Source organism: Nyctibius grandis, chromosome 11, assembly GCF_013368605.1.
Source record: "Nyctibius grandis isolate bNycGra1 chromosome 11, bNycGra1.pri, whole genome shotgun sequence".
Classification (NCBI taxonomy): Eukaryota; Metazoa; Chordata; class Aves; order Nyctibiiformes; family Nyctibiidae; genus Nyctibius; species Nyctibius grandis.
The window spans coordinates 20,553,836-20,570,854 of NC_090668.1; the positions used below are offsets into that span (position 1 = coordinate 20,553,836).

The window sequence follows — 17,019 nt, forward strand, 5'->3', positions numbered from 1 at the left end:
TTTTCTTTTTCAGTACACCTTATTGTATTTATTGCAGATGTTCTGGATACAGAATTATTTCCTCAAATTATTAGGAACTAGAAGACATAATAGCCTTTTATTCTGTTTCAGAACATATTACTCTACCACAACAGTCTATTTGTGACAGTTTGCTCTCATCTTCCTGCAACCCATCTTACAAATGAGACATAAAATTGAGGCTCTGGATCCTTACGGACCCAATCCTGCAACATTTATGCACCTGTTTAAGCTGAATCATGTGAGGATTCATAGTGAAGTGAATGTGCAGAATGACTAACACTTGAGGAACTATGGCAATTGCTCCAGAGCAGTTTGCAGTTCTTCAGGATAACAAGCAATGCATGAAACTAAGATGCGTTATCTGCTCCTCTCCCAAATCTGGCCAGGATGCTGTAAAGGACGGACTTGGAGGGAATGCAGAGTAAAATGTCCTCTCCTGCACTCAGTACCTATTATATTCATTTCTTCCTATCACTACGGTAAGAGTCCTGATCGTGCAGAATTTAGCCCTCAGCAGTGCAAGATCATCTCTAGGTTTTCATCGCAGAGTCGCACTTGGTGATGTTATACAGCCTTGTTAATTGATTACAAAATAATTCAGCAAGCTGCACTGTTTCTGCATCTTCTGTATAGCTTGCAGCCTCCTCATTCAAAACCAGCTGTACTTCAACGTCCTAGTCCCTGTGTTTGAAGCCTGATCAGCTGAAGAATGACCTTTCTCTCGAACCTACATCTTTCAGAGGAATAAAGCAATGGATGACACCAAGTACAGGATTCACAGAGCTCTTTGTGCAAGCCCCTGGCAGTGGAGCTCTCCAGTGAAGGGCATCAAGCTTAACTCTCAGCTCACCCCGCAAGGAGGGTTTCTTTTTTTCATTTCAGTTAATAGCAGCATTTCCATTGACTTACACAGGAGCAGAGTCAAATCCCAGCATGTCTTTTAACACAAGCTACTCCTCAGCAGAAGCACCATCTCAGCAGATAGGACGTCCTTGCCCCTGCTAGGGTCCTCATCCAGGCAAAGCAGCTTCCACCATGCACCGAACAATCCCCCCACTTATTGCTCAGCCTCCATCGAGACTTCTGCTCTTGCACGTCGCCACCGTGATTGGCAACTGAAACAGAAAGATGAGACAAAAGAAGCTGAAACACCACCTGGGATGGAGCTGAAAAAGATGCAGGAACAGCTATCTCCATCTGTATTCTCGAGGACGTGTAAGACGGGAAGCCAGCTGCGACGTGGTGCTCCCGAATCACAGGGGACTGGTGCTCTGCCCCGCTGCATCTCGGGAAAACCCGATGTCAGTCCCTGCACCAGCAAGGTCACCTCAAAGCCTGTTTCTTCATCCTCAGGCCAGCCACACTGCTGTGAAACTCCAGAATAAGGTGAGCAAAAGGAGTCCAAGAAGAATAAAACAGAAAGAAAATGAGGCTTTTCTCAGATTTATGCAGAAGGTAAATTATGGAGCTACTTATACCTCCTAAAATCACCTTCTCCCCAGGGGCCTGAATATGCTCTATTATAAAAGCTGTATACTGGACTGTAAATTTGCCATATATACTACAGTGTAATTGTACCGGACTCACCTATGTTGTATTTTTTACCTATAAATGTGTCAGTGATTTGTTTGTCTCCTCTTTCTACAGGAGTTTCACAATCCCCAGGAAAGCACATCGGCCGTAACACGCTCCTTCCACCGTTTGATCCAGATAAAGAGAAGTGTCTTCTGCTGAGTAGGCCCGACCGTACGCAATACCGGTGTCACGCACCTCTGTACGTATGGACACACTTACCCCGGTGCAAAGCACCTCGGCATCCTCGGTAGGAATTACACAACAGTGACAGCGCATCGTGCCCTGAGCAACGTACTTTTGTATTGATGCAAAAAGCCGTGCAGAGAAGGGAAAATGGCAGCTTTCCAAGTGGCCCCAGTTAATTGCTCTGTTTTGCTTAATGGTGCCTCCCATTCAGACTAAAGATGCTGTTTTAAATATGTAAGCAATTAGTATCTCTCCCTCTCAACACATCTGTGCTGCTTCTAGCTGCTGCATTATAAATCCACTGCATCCCTCTCCAGCTCGGCGGTGCATGTATCAACAGATATTCTGATTTTCAGCAACTTTCTGATCCGAAAGAATTACGCTTGGATTTGGGAGACGCTCTGCCAGGCTGGCCTTGCCTGACCCCCAGCACAGCCGGCCTCTCCTCTCCAGGGCTGGCGTTGGCCTAACAGACAGCAGGGATGTAAGGAAACGACCTCTGGGTCTTTTTTTGGCCTTTCTTTGGTCCAGCCAGTGCCTTTTTCCTTCTTCCCAACTTTCATACGCTTCCATCTCCCTTTCTGGATAGAAACTGCAGCCTTTTCTCTCCACAGCACAACCTAAGAGTACGCCTGGAGCTTTCAGGTTGCAGGGGCTGCAAGTGTGGCAGAGATGCATCCAAGCGCCTCAGCAGCGGAGCCCCTTGCCCAGTTTCTGCTGAACAAATTCTGCCTGTTCCAACTCCAGTGAGATTTAGAGCCGGGGCGGGACTGGTGTGGTTACGACCGTCAGTATTTATAGTAATGCAAAGAATTATTGTTGCTAAAATGGGTGTTAATAGTAACAGAGAGAGGTGTGATCAGTTATTCATCAGCTTTGTTTATGAAGTGTTTTCCACCCCGAAAGATCCACTTCATTGCACGCACGTTGCGTGAGAGGAGAAGGTGCGATCGCCGCCATAGCACGCAGGAGTTAGCTTTGTCTTATTTTATTCCAGTTTTTGCCCTTTTCGGGGACAAACCCCCCGCCTGCGCGTACCAGCCCCCACGCCCAGCCAGGACTGACCCCGCCGCACCGCGCCGGTGCGCGCAAGGCAGGGGCCGTGCCGCGGCCGCGCAGGATAAGCGACAACCAACAGCACAGCCCGCCCGGAGCGGGCGCCCCGGGGGTGCGGGGAGGCGGCGGGTCCCCCCCGCCTCGGGCCGAGGGGCAGCCGCCGCCCGCCGCTCCCGGGACCCGCCGCAAACTTTCCCGGCGGGGGGCGGCGGGGGCCGCGCCCGCCCCGTGCGCCCCCTCCCCGCGCCGGGCGGGGCGGGACGGGCGCTCCGCGGGCGCCAAGGGGCGGAGCGGCCCCGCCGGGCGGCGGCGGCGGCGAAGAAGGGGGGTACGCGGCGCCGCGCTCCGCACCCCGCGGAGCGGCGCGGAGGGGCCCAGCCCAGCCCAGCCCGGGAGCCATGCCGCTGCCATGCCGGGGCTGGACGCTGGCGTTGCTCACGCTGCTCGTCGGTTTCCTTATCTTCGCCGATATCTCCGAGATCGAGGAGGAGAGCGGGTAAATACCCCCTTCCCTGCCGCGGAGGGGCGCGGAGGGTAGGGGTGCTGGAGGCGGAGGAGGCGGCGGCGGCGGCGGGGGGGCGCCCGGACAGTTTCTTTGTCTCCGGCTCTCCCGGTTTCTTGCGGCGCCGAAGTGGGAAGGGAGCTCGCTCCGCTCCCGCGCAGCGCCGCGGAGCCGGCGGCAGCGCCGGGCGGGACCGCCCGCCGCCGGGCAGGGGTGCGGGACCTGGTACCGCTCCCGTGAGAGCCACCGAGGTGCCGGTCTGGGTAGGGATGCTCGGTCAGGGGCGGGTGTGGGCAGGGATGCTGGAGCGGGTACCGGCGTGGCTGGGGATGCCGGGGCAGGCAGCGGTCTGGGCGCGGGCGGTGCGCAGGGGGTGGTGGGCTGACGGAGCAGGTCCCTAATGGGATGTTGGTACAGGCGGTTTGCTGGCTGGGGATGGTGGGGCAAGTTGCAGCCCAGGGGGCTTGGGGACGGGTGCTGGTCCGGATGGGCGTGGTGGAGAGGGCTCCAGCCCGCCGGGGTGATGGATGAGGGACCAGTCTGCAGGGTGCTGGAGCAAGGACCAGTCCGCAGGGTGGGAGAGATCGAGCAGGGACCAGCTGGGTGGGGGTGATGGAGCAGTGTGGGAGAGCTCAACCCACTTGTCTGTCCCCACGGGCTGCATCAGGGGCTTTGTGATCACCCCTTCCCGGTCACCTCCAGGGTGGGTGCTTACCTGCGGGCGCCCTGCGTGGCAGGGGCTAAAGCAGCCCCAAAGTCTGGGGAGAGGAGCAACACCCTACCCACCCCATAAACCCCATCTGTGAGGGCTGCTTGGAAACTTAGGGGATGAAGGAACAAATGCGGAGAGGAGGGTTTGCATTAACTTCAGGAACTCACTACAGTAGCGTGGGAAAACAAATAATTCTAGTAATGTGGGGTGCACTCGTAGTGCCCAAATGGCACGAGGTCTTTCTGTTTGGGACCAAGTGGCATTGCCCACTGTGTTACATCAAAACAAACACCTGGCTGAAATTATAAATGGCATGCAGTGATGTTTGTCATTGTTTCATTGTTATATTATATTGGGTGCCACAGGCAAGTGCTTAAAGGTCAGTAGCGTTGTCCAGAAACATCCAGCACTGGACTGTAGGTTACTAGGCTAGATAAATTGTTGCTCTGCAATGAGCTGGCACTATCTATATAATAATAAAGGAAATGAAAAGCTTCTGAAGCATCCTCTCCATCAGACAGGCTGCTCCGATCCCCTTGCTTTCCTCCCATCTTCTTCTCCAGCTTCTGTTCTTTCTTCTCTCTCCTCGTCTATCTGCTAGATCTGTCCGCTAGAACTTGCTGTGCCCTTATTGAAAATCTATTCTGTTTTGTTATTTACTTGTCCTGTTTTTCACCCTGGTTCATTAGGGATTCCCAGTGTTGTGGGGTTTTTTTTCTCCTCTCTTTTCTGTACATTGTATGGAAATTGGATGTTTGCTGCCTGCTTATCTCCAAGCCCTGGCATCTGACTTTGTTGCTGTAGTTCCTCCAAGGAAGTACTGCCAAGCAGTGCAGCGGCAGAGACGGCAACAGGGTCAGATGAGTTCTCTAGAAATAACAAGCAGCTTCTTTCATATGGCATTTCAGAAATTGTAGTGCACAAGGTAACTAGCAAAGGAGAGGAGCACCCTACACCCCAGGGGAGTGCAGGAGGGGTCCTGCAATCTGGTGCCCTCTGATATGCATTAGTCCCAGACTGGTTTTTCATAGATAAGCTCCCACATCAGTTGTGCTTCTGATACACAGATGCACAGAGTGAAGGTGGGACCCTGCTATATTAAGAAGTAATCAGGAAGTAGGGCAAACTGACCCTTTCTCTTGCTTTGCCCTCTCCCACCCACTTCTTTTCCTCATTGCATCTCTGAAGTGGTTCAGGTTTGATCAGCTCCTTCATCCCAAACACAGCAAGGGGTCAAACACTGTTCATCTGACACCCCAAGCTCTTAGCACAGGAGCCTGGCACAAAGAGCTCTTCATCCCAAAGTCTTGCCCTGGGACCAGGGATGGTCAACATGATGCTCTCACCTGGCTGAAGAACATTGCTGGGGAGACGTGGAAAAGCCGAGTGCCTGATCTGCAACAGGTCAGAGGGTGGTAAAGGGTGTTCAACTTTGAGGGCCACATGATAGCAGCATCTTTTGCAAACAGGTCCTGTAGGTAAAGGGGACTGCGTGACAGCAAAGGTGCACAACAGTGTAGAGAAGGAGACCCTGCCAAAGTTTTCCAGGAGCTCTCTGTGTGTCCAGGAGGGAACAGCTGCTCTTTGTGAGAGGTTTGGGAGGTCCTGGATTTTTATGCAGCAATTCCCCAGGTCAGGGATATTTGGCTGATGGATCGTGTGGCTCAGCATCCTCCTCCACACCCGCGGACACCACCTTTGCTTTGGTCAGCACAGCCCAAGCATTAAGGAAAGCAAAGAGCTGGCCAGGTGTCCCTTGGCAGGCTCATGGCACCGAGGGGGGCTGGGAAACGCAGGCAGGTGCGACTCTTTTCTTCTTTTTCCTTGGCATCAAAACACTCTCTAATGACTGTGAGGAGCGAACAGCTTGCCCACTTTTACACATCCCCTGCCCCCTGCCTGTGCTTTGGATTGTCTTTGGAAGAATATGCCTCATATGGGTGGGAGCAGGGGGGAAACATATTTCTCTCACCTACAAATACTGAGAAATTGCAGAAAGAAAGAACAAAATGTTCATTAGGTACAAAGTAAGAATATGATATTACTGGCGAAAGGACAAAAGAAAAATCGTGCTGTTTCCCCGGACAATAAGTTCCCAGCACCGCAGGTGAAGGGAGGTGGGAGCTGAGGGCGGCTGGAGCTGCTCTGCCTGCCAGAGCTTTCTGAGAAAGATGTTTGCTTCCTAAGCAGTCCTGTCTTGCTCCTCCAGATATTCTTGTACCACCTCCTGCAGACGGGAGATACTGAAACAAAGAGATGTCAGGGCAAGAATGAGAATTCAGCAGTTTCTCGCTCCCGACGCCGTGTCGCTCTCGTTACCCCGTTCCTCTCGCCCTGCAGCCGCCCTTGCGCGCAGGTTTTCATCCCGCTGCATCCCTGTCCTTATATATACGTATCGCCCATACGTGCATCGCTTGAATCGCGTGCTCGGCGGGGCTGCGGGCTGTCTGCGGGCGCGCTCGTCCCGCTTGCCGTGGCTCGCTCCTCGCTCCTCGCGCTCGCCGGGCGCATGAAGCATCGCCGTTGCGACCGGTCGTGGCACTTTGTTTCCCAACACCCACCTGGTTCCGGGCTGCTGAACTTTTCCTGCAGCCCCGTGGCGCCTACGTTTCCCTCCCATCACTCCTCTGCTCCGGCTCTTTGTCTCCCTGGAAGGGAACAAAAGACACATTCACGTCTGTCTTGGGAACACTAATGCAATCGCAGCCATTTCTTCATCCACCTCAGGACAGGGGAGCGGGCCAGACCTCTTGCTGGGGAGGAAGACAAAGGACTCGGCGTTGAGTGGAATAATTATTGCCGGTGACGAGGAGGAAAATGCTGCTCCTTGGTAGCAGTTTGAAGGGTCTCTTTGTTATTATGCGTCTGCTGTAGCGGTTCTGCAGGGGTCCGGCTGTGTCCTGATTGTCTGTAGAGGGAGCTGGTGACCCGCTGCCACCAGGTGACTTCTCAAATGAGCCTGTGAGCCATCTTAGGGAGCACTTGACACTTGGTAATGGGTTGGACTTAATATGAGTCAACCTTTTCTCTGCTAGTCCGGACCACATGCCTTTCCATCCTGATTACAAGAGGAATTATATTCTGCTCTTTTTAAGTGACGAATTGGAGTATCTGATATTGCTGGCCTGCCTCGAAGCTTGTCAGTAAATTGCCACTTTTTCCTCGCGTGCCCTTTTCTGATGCCTGCCTTTCAAAGGCTCCGGATTGCCACAAAGACATTTTGTGCCCTTTATGGTGGCTGATGTGCTTGCTCTGAGTAGTCTGTAGTGTGCTGCAGTTGTAACACTTCTCGTCAAGGTTGGTCCATGGAGTATAAATGTCCTGCTTGGGTCTTTCAGGCTGTGATTTACTGTGCCTGACCTAGAGTCAGTCTAAGACTTGTTCTCCACCAGAAAGTTTAGTTGAAAAAAAGTGCTGTATTCTACCAACATCATATACTTTTGTGCACTCACACAGTGGGTGCACGTGAGCCAAGAATTATCCAGGTTGATCTAGAGGAGTAACACCTCTCTGCAGGACAGAAGCCCGCAGGGACCCTGTAATTATTACTGTAAATGGAGCCAATGGAGAGACCTTCATACCCATTGGGTAGGGCAGGGCTCTAACAAAAGCCCCATGACACAACAGGCTGGAAAATAAAAGCAATGTTGGAGCACTGATTTGGGTAAGAAAAAACTTGGTGTAGGCTTTGATTGCAACTCTTCTGACGATGACCAGAGCTGGAGCAGCCAACTTCAGGTTGGCAGCGGAGCTCCCCTTCCTCCCTGTGAAGCACTCCTTCACCTCATGCTGCCCTGCAGGGGCAGGGGTGGCTGCCACAAAGGTGTATCCAAAACCTCTAGTGCTCCTGCCTAGAGCAGGCTGAAGGAGGTGAATCTCCATAGCTTGTTTCCTTGAGCTCCGAGGGAATGGCAGGAGCCGCGATACCTGGCAGGATGGTGTCTGGCAGGAGGGCTGGGAACAGCGGGGTGGAAAGCGCTAGCAGACCCCTGAGCAATCCAGTGGAACAGAAAGAAAACCCAGCACCGTGAACGTAACCTCTAAGGGCGTTCCAGGGCAGTTGGTGAAAAGTTACTCTTCGGTCAGGTCTGGATTGTCAGCAGCTTGCAAGACTCCCCAGGAGGGAATTTCTGAGCTTGCCAGTGAGGAGGGCAGTGCTGTGGTAGGAGGATGCACTTCATCAGCCAGTGCTGCTCGGGTGCAGAGTTCCCAAAGCCACAGCCAGCCTCACCCCCAATGACCAGAGCAATGAAGAGAGCAAAGCAGCTCCCACAAGTTTCCCTTGTGCCCAGGTGAGCTTTTTGTTTCCCGTCTCTGACCCCTCCAATGCACTATTCCAGTCCGGAAGGCAAAGGAAACCTTTTTCTCCCTGCAGAGAAGAAGGAGTTGCAAATGTTGGTTCATTTAGCGAAGGCTTGTTGAGCAGCTAACGGGGAGGTTAAGTGATCCAGCCCTCAGCAGTACGGTGCCCGCTCCTCTGTACTGGTGGGCAGGGAGCGGAGCCCTGGGACCGCGGCCAGCGGGGACACAGCAGAGCCCGCTGCCGCCCTGAGCCCTCCTGGCCTCTCCCGGACGTGGATCAAGGGTTCAGTTTTCTCTTGTATTCCCTGCACCAGCCGTGGTTATTCTGCTCAAACATCTGCTCATCGGTGCCTACCTGCATGCCAGATGTGCTTTTCATCTTCCAGGAGTGTGTTTAACAGGAGCCCTTGGGCTTTCAGGCTACAGGTATTTTGTTTTTTCATCCCTGAGACCAGCACTACTTAAATACATCTACAGGCACGGTTGCTATAAAAACCTGTTGTTCCAAAGACAGAATTCCTCTAATTGCTTCCGTCATTTGTTTTCCCTGGGCCTGGGTCATCCTCAGCTGCATGAAATAAGTCCAAACTACAATATTAGATAATAATTATTTTGCATTTCTCTGATTTCTGTCCCCAGTTGCCTCTGAAAACGAGGGCGTTCCCTGGTACAGCAAATTCAGGGAGTTTCAGGTGTCTTTCAGCAAACACCACGGCAGAGCAGGCTGGTGTCAACAGCTCTGCCCTTTGCAGTGCAATAGAAAAAAAGAAAAAGAAAAAAAAAAAGAGCATCTTTACAGCTCCTTTTTCTTTGTGTTCCCACTGTAAATCTAAACAACTCCTTGTCTTTGCTGAGCAGGAGCCTTGGCGGTGGTGGTGGCCTTGGGGGATGCATCCTCAACAGCAGCAGCACTGGCTCTGATCGGGAAGCAAAAGGGAGATCCAGGGAGATGGGCACGGCACTGCTAAAACCCACTGGGGTAGCGGTGAGGGTGCGGGGCGAGAGGGCAGGCTGGGAGCAGGAGGGAAGATGAGCCGGGAGGGCAGCAGAATGTAAAGGTGCTCGGTGTGTGGGTGGTGGGACCAAAACGGTCCTACCAAAACAGAGCGTGATGCCACAGCACAAATGCCATGTCCTGCCATCAGGTAACCCCGTTAGGAGAGTCCCTGCCCCAGCCCAGGGGTGATATCGCTCTTGGGGGTGACACTATAAGGCAGAAACACCATCAGCTGTAGGGACGCTCCCCTCTGCCAGGCAGTCCGCAGCTTCATCGCCCTGATCCCGCTACCTCTGCTGGCCCCTGGCCCTGCTGTTGACCCTCTGAGGTTCCTTGTTTGCACAGTGTTTGATTCATCAAGCTGGCTGCTGGTGCACCAGGTCAGCTCTTCCCCCATTTAAGTGCTGGACTCTTTCATATTGCTACTGCAAATAAAGTCCTTATTATTGCATACAGAAATCACAAACAATCACAAAAAAAACCCCTAGGCTGGCCATCTGCATGCTGAGCGTACCATCCCTCCCGGTCCAGTGCTCTCTATGGGCAGGACTGCTTTTGAAAGCACATATTGTCACAGTCATAGAATCATAGAATGCTTTCGGTTGGAAGGGACCTTAAAGGTCATCTAGTTCCAACCCAGTTTTGAAGTGCTCTGTGAAGGCATCCCTCAAACAGCATCTCAGCAGGCTCCAGGTGTTGCCCATGCATCTGGCAGCTCCGAATCGAAGGATGGTTCTTTTGCCACAACCCATCACCTCCCAGCCCAGGCTTTACCGGCATCCTCAGGAATATAATTCAGCTCTCAGCCAGCGGCTACAGCAGGGGACGTTTCCCCTGTGAAGGTTAAGCATCGTCATAAGGCATCTCTAGCACTTTTTCAGATACCCAGAAGCACACTCGACTGTCAACCAGCAGCTGCTCAGTTGGTAATTAAACTTCTCCTTACTGCTGCCTGGATTTCCATGGTGTGGCTTTACGAGCCAGGGGAGGAGAGAGGAGGCCAAGCTCTGAAACTACTATTGGCTTTTCAGTATTTGGCATCTGGACACCGTCATCTGGGGACTAAGTCCCTGAGAAGGTCCTGGGATGGCTCCATTGCTGGTGAGTGCCTCTGACATTGGGCAAATAGCCCAGGCGGTTGCTGCTTGCGGGGTGCAGCTCTCATCCAGGTGCTCCCAGCTCTCTTTGTGTAGGCACCAGATGTTATTTTGAGGATGCTCGTACAGAAGAACCACCCCAGAAGGATGTCACTGCCCAGGAGAGGTCCTCAGCATCCACATCAACAGCGGAAGAAGAAACCACACGAGACATTGAATATTCCAAGGGGATGCGCAGAGCAGTGGGAAAAGTAGGCAGGAGATGGATGTGGGAGGATGAGCCCAAGGACCCACAGCCCCTCAGACATGATATCTTTTCACATTGCACCGTTCCCATTTCCCAAGGTACGTGGCATCCAAGATGCTGCAGGAGCCGCTGGGATTTCTGCCTTTTGGGACATGAGTGCTGAGGGTGACAGGATCTGCTGCAAGACTGATGCTCTGCTGTTGTGCTCCCTGATAGCTCTGCTCTGTTCACTGAAAAAATTATCCCAGGAAAAATGTCTAGTGTAGACAAGTTTTTTAAGCAGTGAGGCTTTTGTCTCAGCTCCTTTCTAAGTCTTCCCTGGGCTCTTGGGGTTTTTTCCTTCTCCCTTCCAGAAGGGGAAAGCTAAATATACAAACACACCCCCCGCCCCAATCCCAAGCCCCTCGCTGGGTTCTTTTTACCTGCTTCAATGTCTTTTTCTTTGCTGGCTGTTTCAGTAACACAGCCAAAGAAACTGAACCAATGCCAGGAATAAACTTCTAATGGAAGACCTGAGATGAAGGAAGGAATAAGGTCCTGCCAGTACGCAGGATGGGGAGAGGTGAAGTGTGAGACATTCAGCCCTGTGAGCGCATGAGTATTTTGTCTTTAGAGCTGCGATAAAACAAGAGCATCACGGGGTGATAGAGTCAGCCCGTGCTGACGTTATGGCAAACGTGTGTGGATGTGAGACCTGACACTTCACAGGTACAAGATGGACTTTTCTGGCTCAGGGAAAGCGCATGCTGGCTTGGGGGCAGAGCCTGAAAGTCCTGGACTGTGGCTCCTTCATGGGCAGCAGTAACCAAACATCAGGCTGCTCTGAGCATCCTCCTGCCTCTTACAGGTCCTTCAGGGCAGGTAGTTTGAGGCAGGGACAGGGATTTGGTTGTGGTGCTCTGGTTACACCAGCGCAGAGTGATCCCCAAGCAGTGTCCTGATGGCAGGCTGCCACGGGCATCCCTCCCGTTGCCTCGTGTCCTTTTAGTCTTCGGAGCTGTGCCGTTCCTGCTGGTTCTTCACTGGTTTTGTCACGTCAGTGTTTCAGCCTCATTGGTTTCTTCCTTATTAAGCAATAGGTGTTTCTTTTGCAAACTCATGTGTCTTGGTTCCTGCGTCCTCAGTGTACGCTTGCAATGATTACACACAGTGATTTGCAGCCAGGCAGGAATCTCAGGGCCAAACCCTGCTCTCATTTACGCGGGAGCTGATGTGGAGCCATGGTTACCACCTGACAGGTAGGCATGCTGAGCGCCTCCAACCTTCCCATCTTCTTGTGGTCCCCAGGAAGGAGCCTGTGGGATGGGTGGTGTGATGGAGGTGGGATTGGGGCATGGAAGGAAGCGACCAAATTAGCAAGGCTGGTTCGCGTGAGACTGACAGATCTGCCTCTCCCTGTGGTGGGTAATAGCAAGTGCCATGAGCAACAGCGAGGCCATCAGCTTTGTGCTTTTACACCGAGTCTCCTTGGCTTGCTGGAGGATGCTACGCCACCAGCCAGGCTGCACCAGCACTGCCCCCACGGCTCGTATACCGGAGCTGCATCGGGACCCAGCGGGGAAAGGTGATCTTCCTGAAAGCCATGATATGGGCACACTCTCCAAAATGTGGTCGTATGACTCGATAAAAAAGAACGAAAGTTGGAGCAGTAAAAATAGCACCTGATATTTAGGAAGGTTTTGACGCTCCGGCTGCCAAGCTGTGACAATACGAACAAGTGAGATTTTAAACACATCGAAGTGCGATTTCAAACGTCTTGTCAAGATGTATCGCAGGATCTTTCATCCTCGCAGACAAACGCTTTAGAAATGTCTTCCAAATTAATCCCTACAGAGGGAACCTTGCTCGCCAAGAAAGTACGGGTACCAGGGCTACCTAATGGCCACCGCTTCTGTTGATCGCAATCTCCTCCGCAGCCCGGGATGAAAGCCTCAGAAGTGACTGGTGAAATGTCACAGGGAACGATCTGCGAGTGTCAGATGTCCTGGCTGCTCCCGGTGTGTTCTGAAATGTGATACAGGGAGGCGAGATGAGAAACGAGCCTGCGAGAGCTGCGGTTCTGGGTGGGGTAAGACCGGTGTTAGAGAGAGTGCACGATGTTGTGTTCGAGAACCTGGTCTCCAGGGTCAAAAATTCATTTCTGATCCGATTGCTTCTCACCTGACTTTGGCTTTTGTTTCTAATTTGTGAGTTGGCCGCGTGCGTGTGGGGCTAGCCAGCAGTGAAGCCTTTCCGTATTTTGTCTCTTCTGTGATAGCAGAGCACTTTATGGCTATGGGTGGGCTTTGACCTAAACCCCGCAGAAACCACTTGAGCCCACAAGGGGACTTGCCAATGTGTGTGGCCTTCTCCCATCTTTTCAGCAAGACCCTGACATGCAGATGGAGATCCAGGACACGGTCCTCAAGGAATCCTGGTTTCCAGCCTCTGGGCACAGTTCCTGCTCAGTTTGGGCTCCCGGGACACCTTTGCTTCTCCACCCAGCAGGACAGTGTGGACAGGCTGGCACTTGGAAACCAATTATTTCCCTTTCATAGACAGCTTGAAAACGTGGCAGTTTTTTCCCCCAAAGCCCCGCATCGCTTTCGCTGCTCTGCCGGTCTCAACACAAACCCTGAATTTCAGGGTAGAGGAGGGAGGGTTGAAACCTGGTTCCCGAGACACATTTCATCACACTGGCTTGAGCAAATCCTGCTCCATCTTTGTGGACATGGCTTAGCTTAATGACTGCACTGCTCTTAGTCAGCAAAATGAATCCACTCACGTAACAGGGCAGTCGGTACATCTAAGCCCATCTCTAACGACGTGGCGTGCAGGTCCCAGCTAGTCCCTGGCGTTGCAAGGTCTGTCTTATGCCCATGAATGCACATGGGATTATATATCACTATGAGCGTCAGCAGAAGGAAAATATACATCAGGTTTGGGAGAAGGAGGGTGATCTGCGTGTTTGTATTTCATTTTCCGTGGCTGGGCAGCATCTCCCTTTCCCCAGAACTACTTGTTACAGCGCTTGGGTCCATCTGGCCACGAAGCAGCATCCTGCAGAGGGTCTGTGGGCATCCCGCTCCGCGTCACCTCCCCACCCAGCTGCCTTGGGGACGGCCCGTGTGTTGGGAGGGCAGTGATTTTTGGGAGGGTGGTCCCTGACCAGGACTGGCATCATGCTCCTGTGCTTTTCAGATAGAAAATAGCAGTTCTGGTCTTGAGGACAACATCAGAGTAACCCTTAAAAAACCAAAGTAAATATAGTGGGTGATTTTTCTTTTTTTTAATAGATATGGGCTGCCTTAGGGGTGCAGCCTGCAGCCATTTCAGGAGACCAACGGCTACATGTGCTTTTCAGGCTAGTGAGACCTTTTCAGATCTATTTCCGTGGTGCTCTGGGTGACGTGTCCTACCCTCTCACCCAGCAAGAGCCATACTCGCTCTCAGCGAGTAGAGAGCAGCATTTTCAAGAGGACAGGTCTGCTGTAAGCCCATAGTGCCTGCTGCTATCCTGGCTTGTGGGACTGTCATTTTTGGTGTTAGGGGCTGAGCCACTTCACCCCCACTGTCCCAGCCGTAAAACAAGGATCATAAAATGTGCTTAACACAAAAGCAGGTTGTGAAAACTTAATTAGTAGTTGTTAATCATTTGAACTCCTCAGATAAAAATTGTGGCACTCTGAACTCTCTTTCTGAAGAATTCAGATGAATAAATCCTGTTTAACAATCCCCCAAGGGGTTACAGAGGTGTTATTATCTCTCTTTGATGTGGAGGAGGGAGAAGAGGAGGACTTAGGTTGCCCAAGGTCAGGAAGAAGCAGAGATTTTGTTCCACTAGGAAAGGGCTCCACAAATGTGGCTAAATGGATGATTGTGTACAGCTCAAATTTCTGGCTAGTTCATGCTTCTTGTACCCACTTCCTAGGTGTATTCTCTGCCACAGAGGCTGGGGGGGAAGCGGGAGTTGGAGGTGGGCAATGTAAAATATCCATGGAAAACACATTTTTGAAATGGTAAGCCTGAGAATATGGATGCGTAAAGCCTGCTCTTAGAGATCCGCTCGCCCAAAGAGGCTGTGTGACCTACTTGTTCAGTCAAAGCAGCTTTGATTTCACATATCGGAATTGCTCGAAGCAAGACCGAACCGTACCCAGCAACAATTAAGAGAATCATTTAAGACGCGGGAAACGATGAAAAGGGAAGTAAAAACCCTAAACAGCCCATTCATAGTGGGTGAATAGAAAAGTCTTTGCATACCTAATTTGTCAGAAATTATTCATCCAAGAAAATTTGGACCTGAACCATAAGACAGTTTTTCTTATCCTCTGATATATGAATCAGTGTCACTTTACATCTGAGCACAGAGTGTTTTGACCTATATAATATCTTAGATAGTGGAAATTCAGCTTGAAAATCTCAGAGCAAAAATGAGAAAGGATGGCATAAGGCAGTAATATGGCATTAGCACATATAGATGTGACTTATCACTGGAAAACAACCCAACAGAAGTCCAGAGAAGAGCGTTTTGTAAATAATAGGATTAGGAAGCAGGTTGGTACTTTGTGGAGCTGGCTATACAATCAAACTGATAACAACTAGATTAATAAGGCAATTCAATCTAAACATGGTGTAGCACTAGAAAGCTTTTCAAAATCAATGCCTATCTGTGCAGTTTTAATCGAGGTTGGTCTTTGCCTTTTGAAGCCAGGAGATTTGAAACTCCAGGTCAGCAAGGTATAATAAAACAGGCTGACTTTTCTTTTTTCCCAACCTGTGCCTCTTAATTAGTGCCTTCCATTTCTTAATGTTTTCCTCTTCCCAGGTGGGGGAAGTGAAGCAGTACAGTGATATTGCCTTGCCTGTGTTGGTAATGAAGTATGGCAGACCTTGGAAAATACCACGCTTGGCTAAACTATGGGCGTTTTGAGCAGCTGGTTTGCCTGGCTGGTACCCAGCGGTGGGCTGAGCTGAGCGGGGTGGCAGGACAGGGCAGTACAGCCCATGGTATCGTACAGCGCACGTTGTCTTCGACTGTACAAAAGGAGATTGTAGGGAAAGTGTCCAGAAGTTGTATTGCAGGACACAAAGGGCCAAAAGGCCGATGGTTTTGAAGTCACAGGAGAATTTTAGGATTCACTCAACTGGCAGAGACCTTCAGCCAAGTATTGTGTCCCAGCTTCAGGCGATCTCCATGGCTCGGAGAGAGAAACCAAGCCTGGTACGGGGAGCAGTGTCTCTGCCAGCATCTCAGGTGTCCACCAAGAGCATCCTGGATGCTGCTGGGCCAGATGCTGCGCTGCAGCGGTGGTTGTGGCCAGCAAAGCCCAGTGCCGCAGAGCAAGTCATGGGAAGATGGCTAGCAGGGTCCTGCCCTCTCCTCCACTGATGAGCCACCCCCTCCATGTTCATATATAGAACCATAGAATCATTTTGGTTGGAAGGACCTTTAAGATCATCAAGTCCAACTGTTAACCTAACACTGCCAAGGCCACCACTAAACCATGTCCCTAAGCACCACATGTACTCATCTTTTAAATACCTTCAGGGATGGTGACTCAACCGCTTTCCCTGGGCAGCCTGTTCCGATGCTTGATAACCCTTTCTGTGAAGAAATTTTTCCTGATATCCAATCTAAACCTCCCTGGCACAACTTGAGGCTGTTTCCTCTTGTCCTTGTGCTCTGTTTGCTTGACAATATTTTGAAAACTTTGGCATTTCACAGTGTGTGGGAGGGAAAGAGTAACCCATGAAACAGCCCTCGAGGAGCTGCTCGGCAGGGGATCCAGGCAGCCGACCTCCTTCCCCGTCACCTCTGCACACAGTGAGCTGGGAGATGTGCTCTCAACTTGTCTTCCTCACATCCAGCCTCTCCAGCCCCAATGCCTGCCTTAATTTCAGGAGCAGACATGCACAGACCTGTCGCTGGGGGCATGCAAAGCTAGACTGGATAAATGCATTTGAATAATACGTTGTGATGCTTCGGATCAGCCTTGCTATAGACGCAAAACATGGATGAGGTGAGAGCTAATAGGTCTTCTCCACTTCCTAATTTCTGGGATTTTTTTTTTCCCTTTCACAGGGATTGTGAACCAGCACTTACTCAGGGAGCAGCATTTCTTTTTCTATGCCCTTAATCCAGTCCCTGTCGGTCTTACAGCAAGTGTGAAGGAGTGTGAATCTCATTTGGAAGGCTTCTTCAGAGGAGATGTCTCTGGAAGGATGTGTGGTTTGTACACTAACCCAGTCTGCTCCCACACCCCATGGTGAACCCCATTAAAGCAGAGGCTTGTTAAATGCCCGTAGGCTCCAGGAATAAGCTAGTCCTGCTGTTCCCTTCAT

General features: G+C 51.4%; 1 protein-coding gene across 2 annotated transcripts in view; it reads left to right on the top strand.

The window, feature by feature from the left end:
• Positions 1 to 3,145: 3,145 nt before the first annotated feature.
• ST8SIA2 (ST8 alpha-N-acetyl-neuraminide alpha-2,8-sialyltransferase 2) overlaps positions 3,146 to 17,019 on the top strand; it is a 31,197-nt gene continuing 17,323 nt past the window's right edge. The window contains exon 1 of one of the 2 annotated variants that reach the window (XM_068410602.1): positions 3,146 to 3,334. In XM_068410602.1, coding sequence (XP_068266703.1) covers positions 3,237 to 3,334 — 98 coding nt within the window. In that variant the 5' untranslated portion in view covers positions 3,146 to 3,236. Of the gene's footprint in view, positions 3,335 to 16,828; positions 16,907 to 17,019 lie in introns of those variants that run through there. The other variant, XM_068410601.1, reaches the window with a different exon arrangement.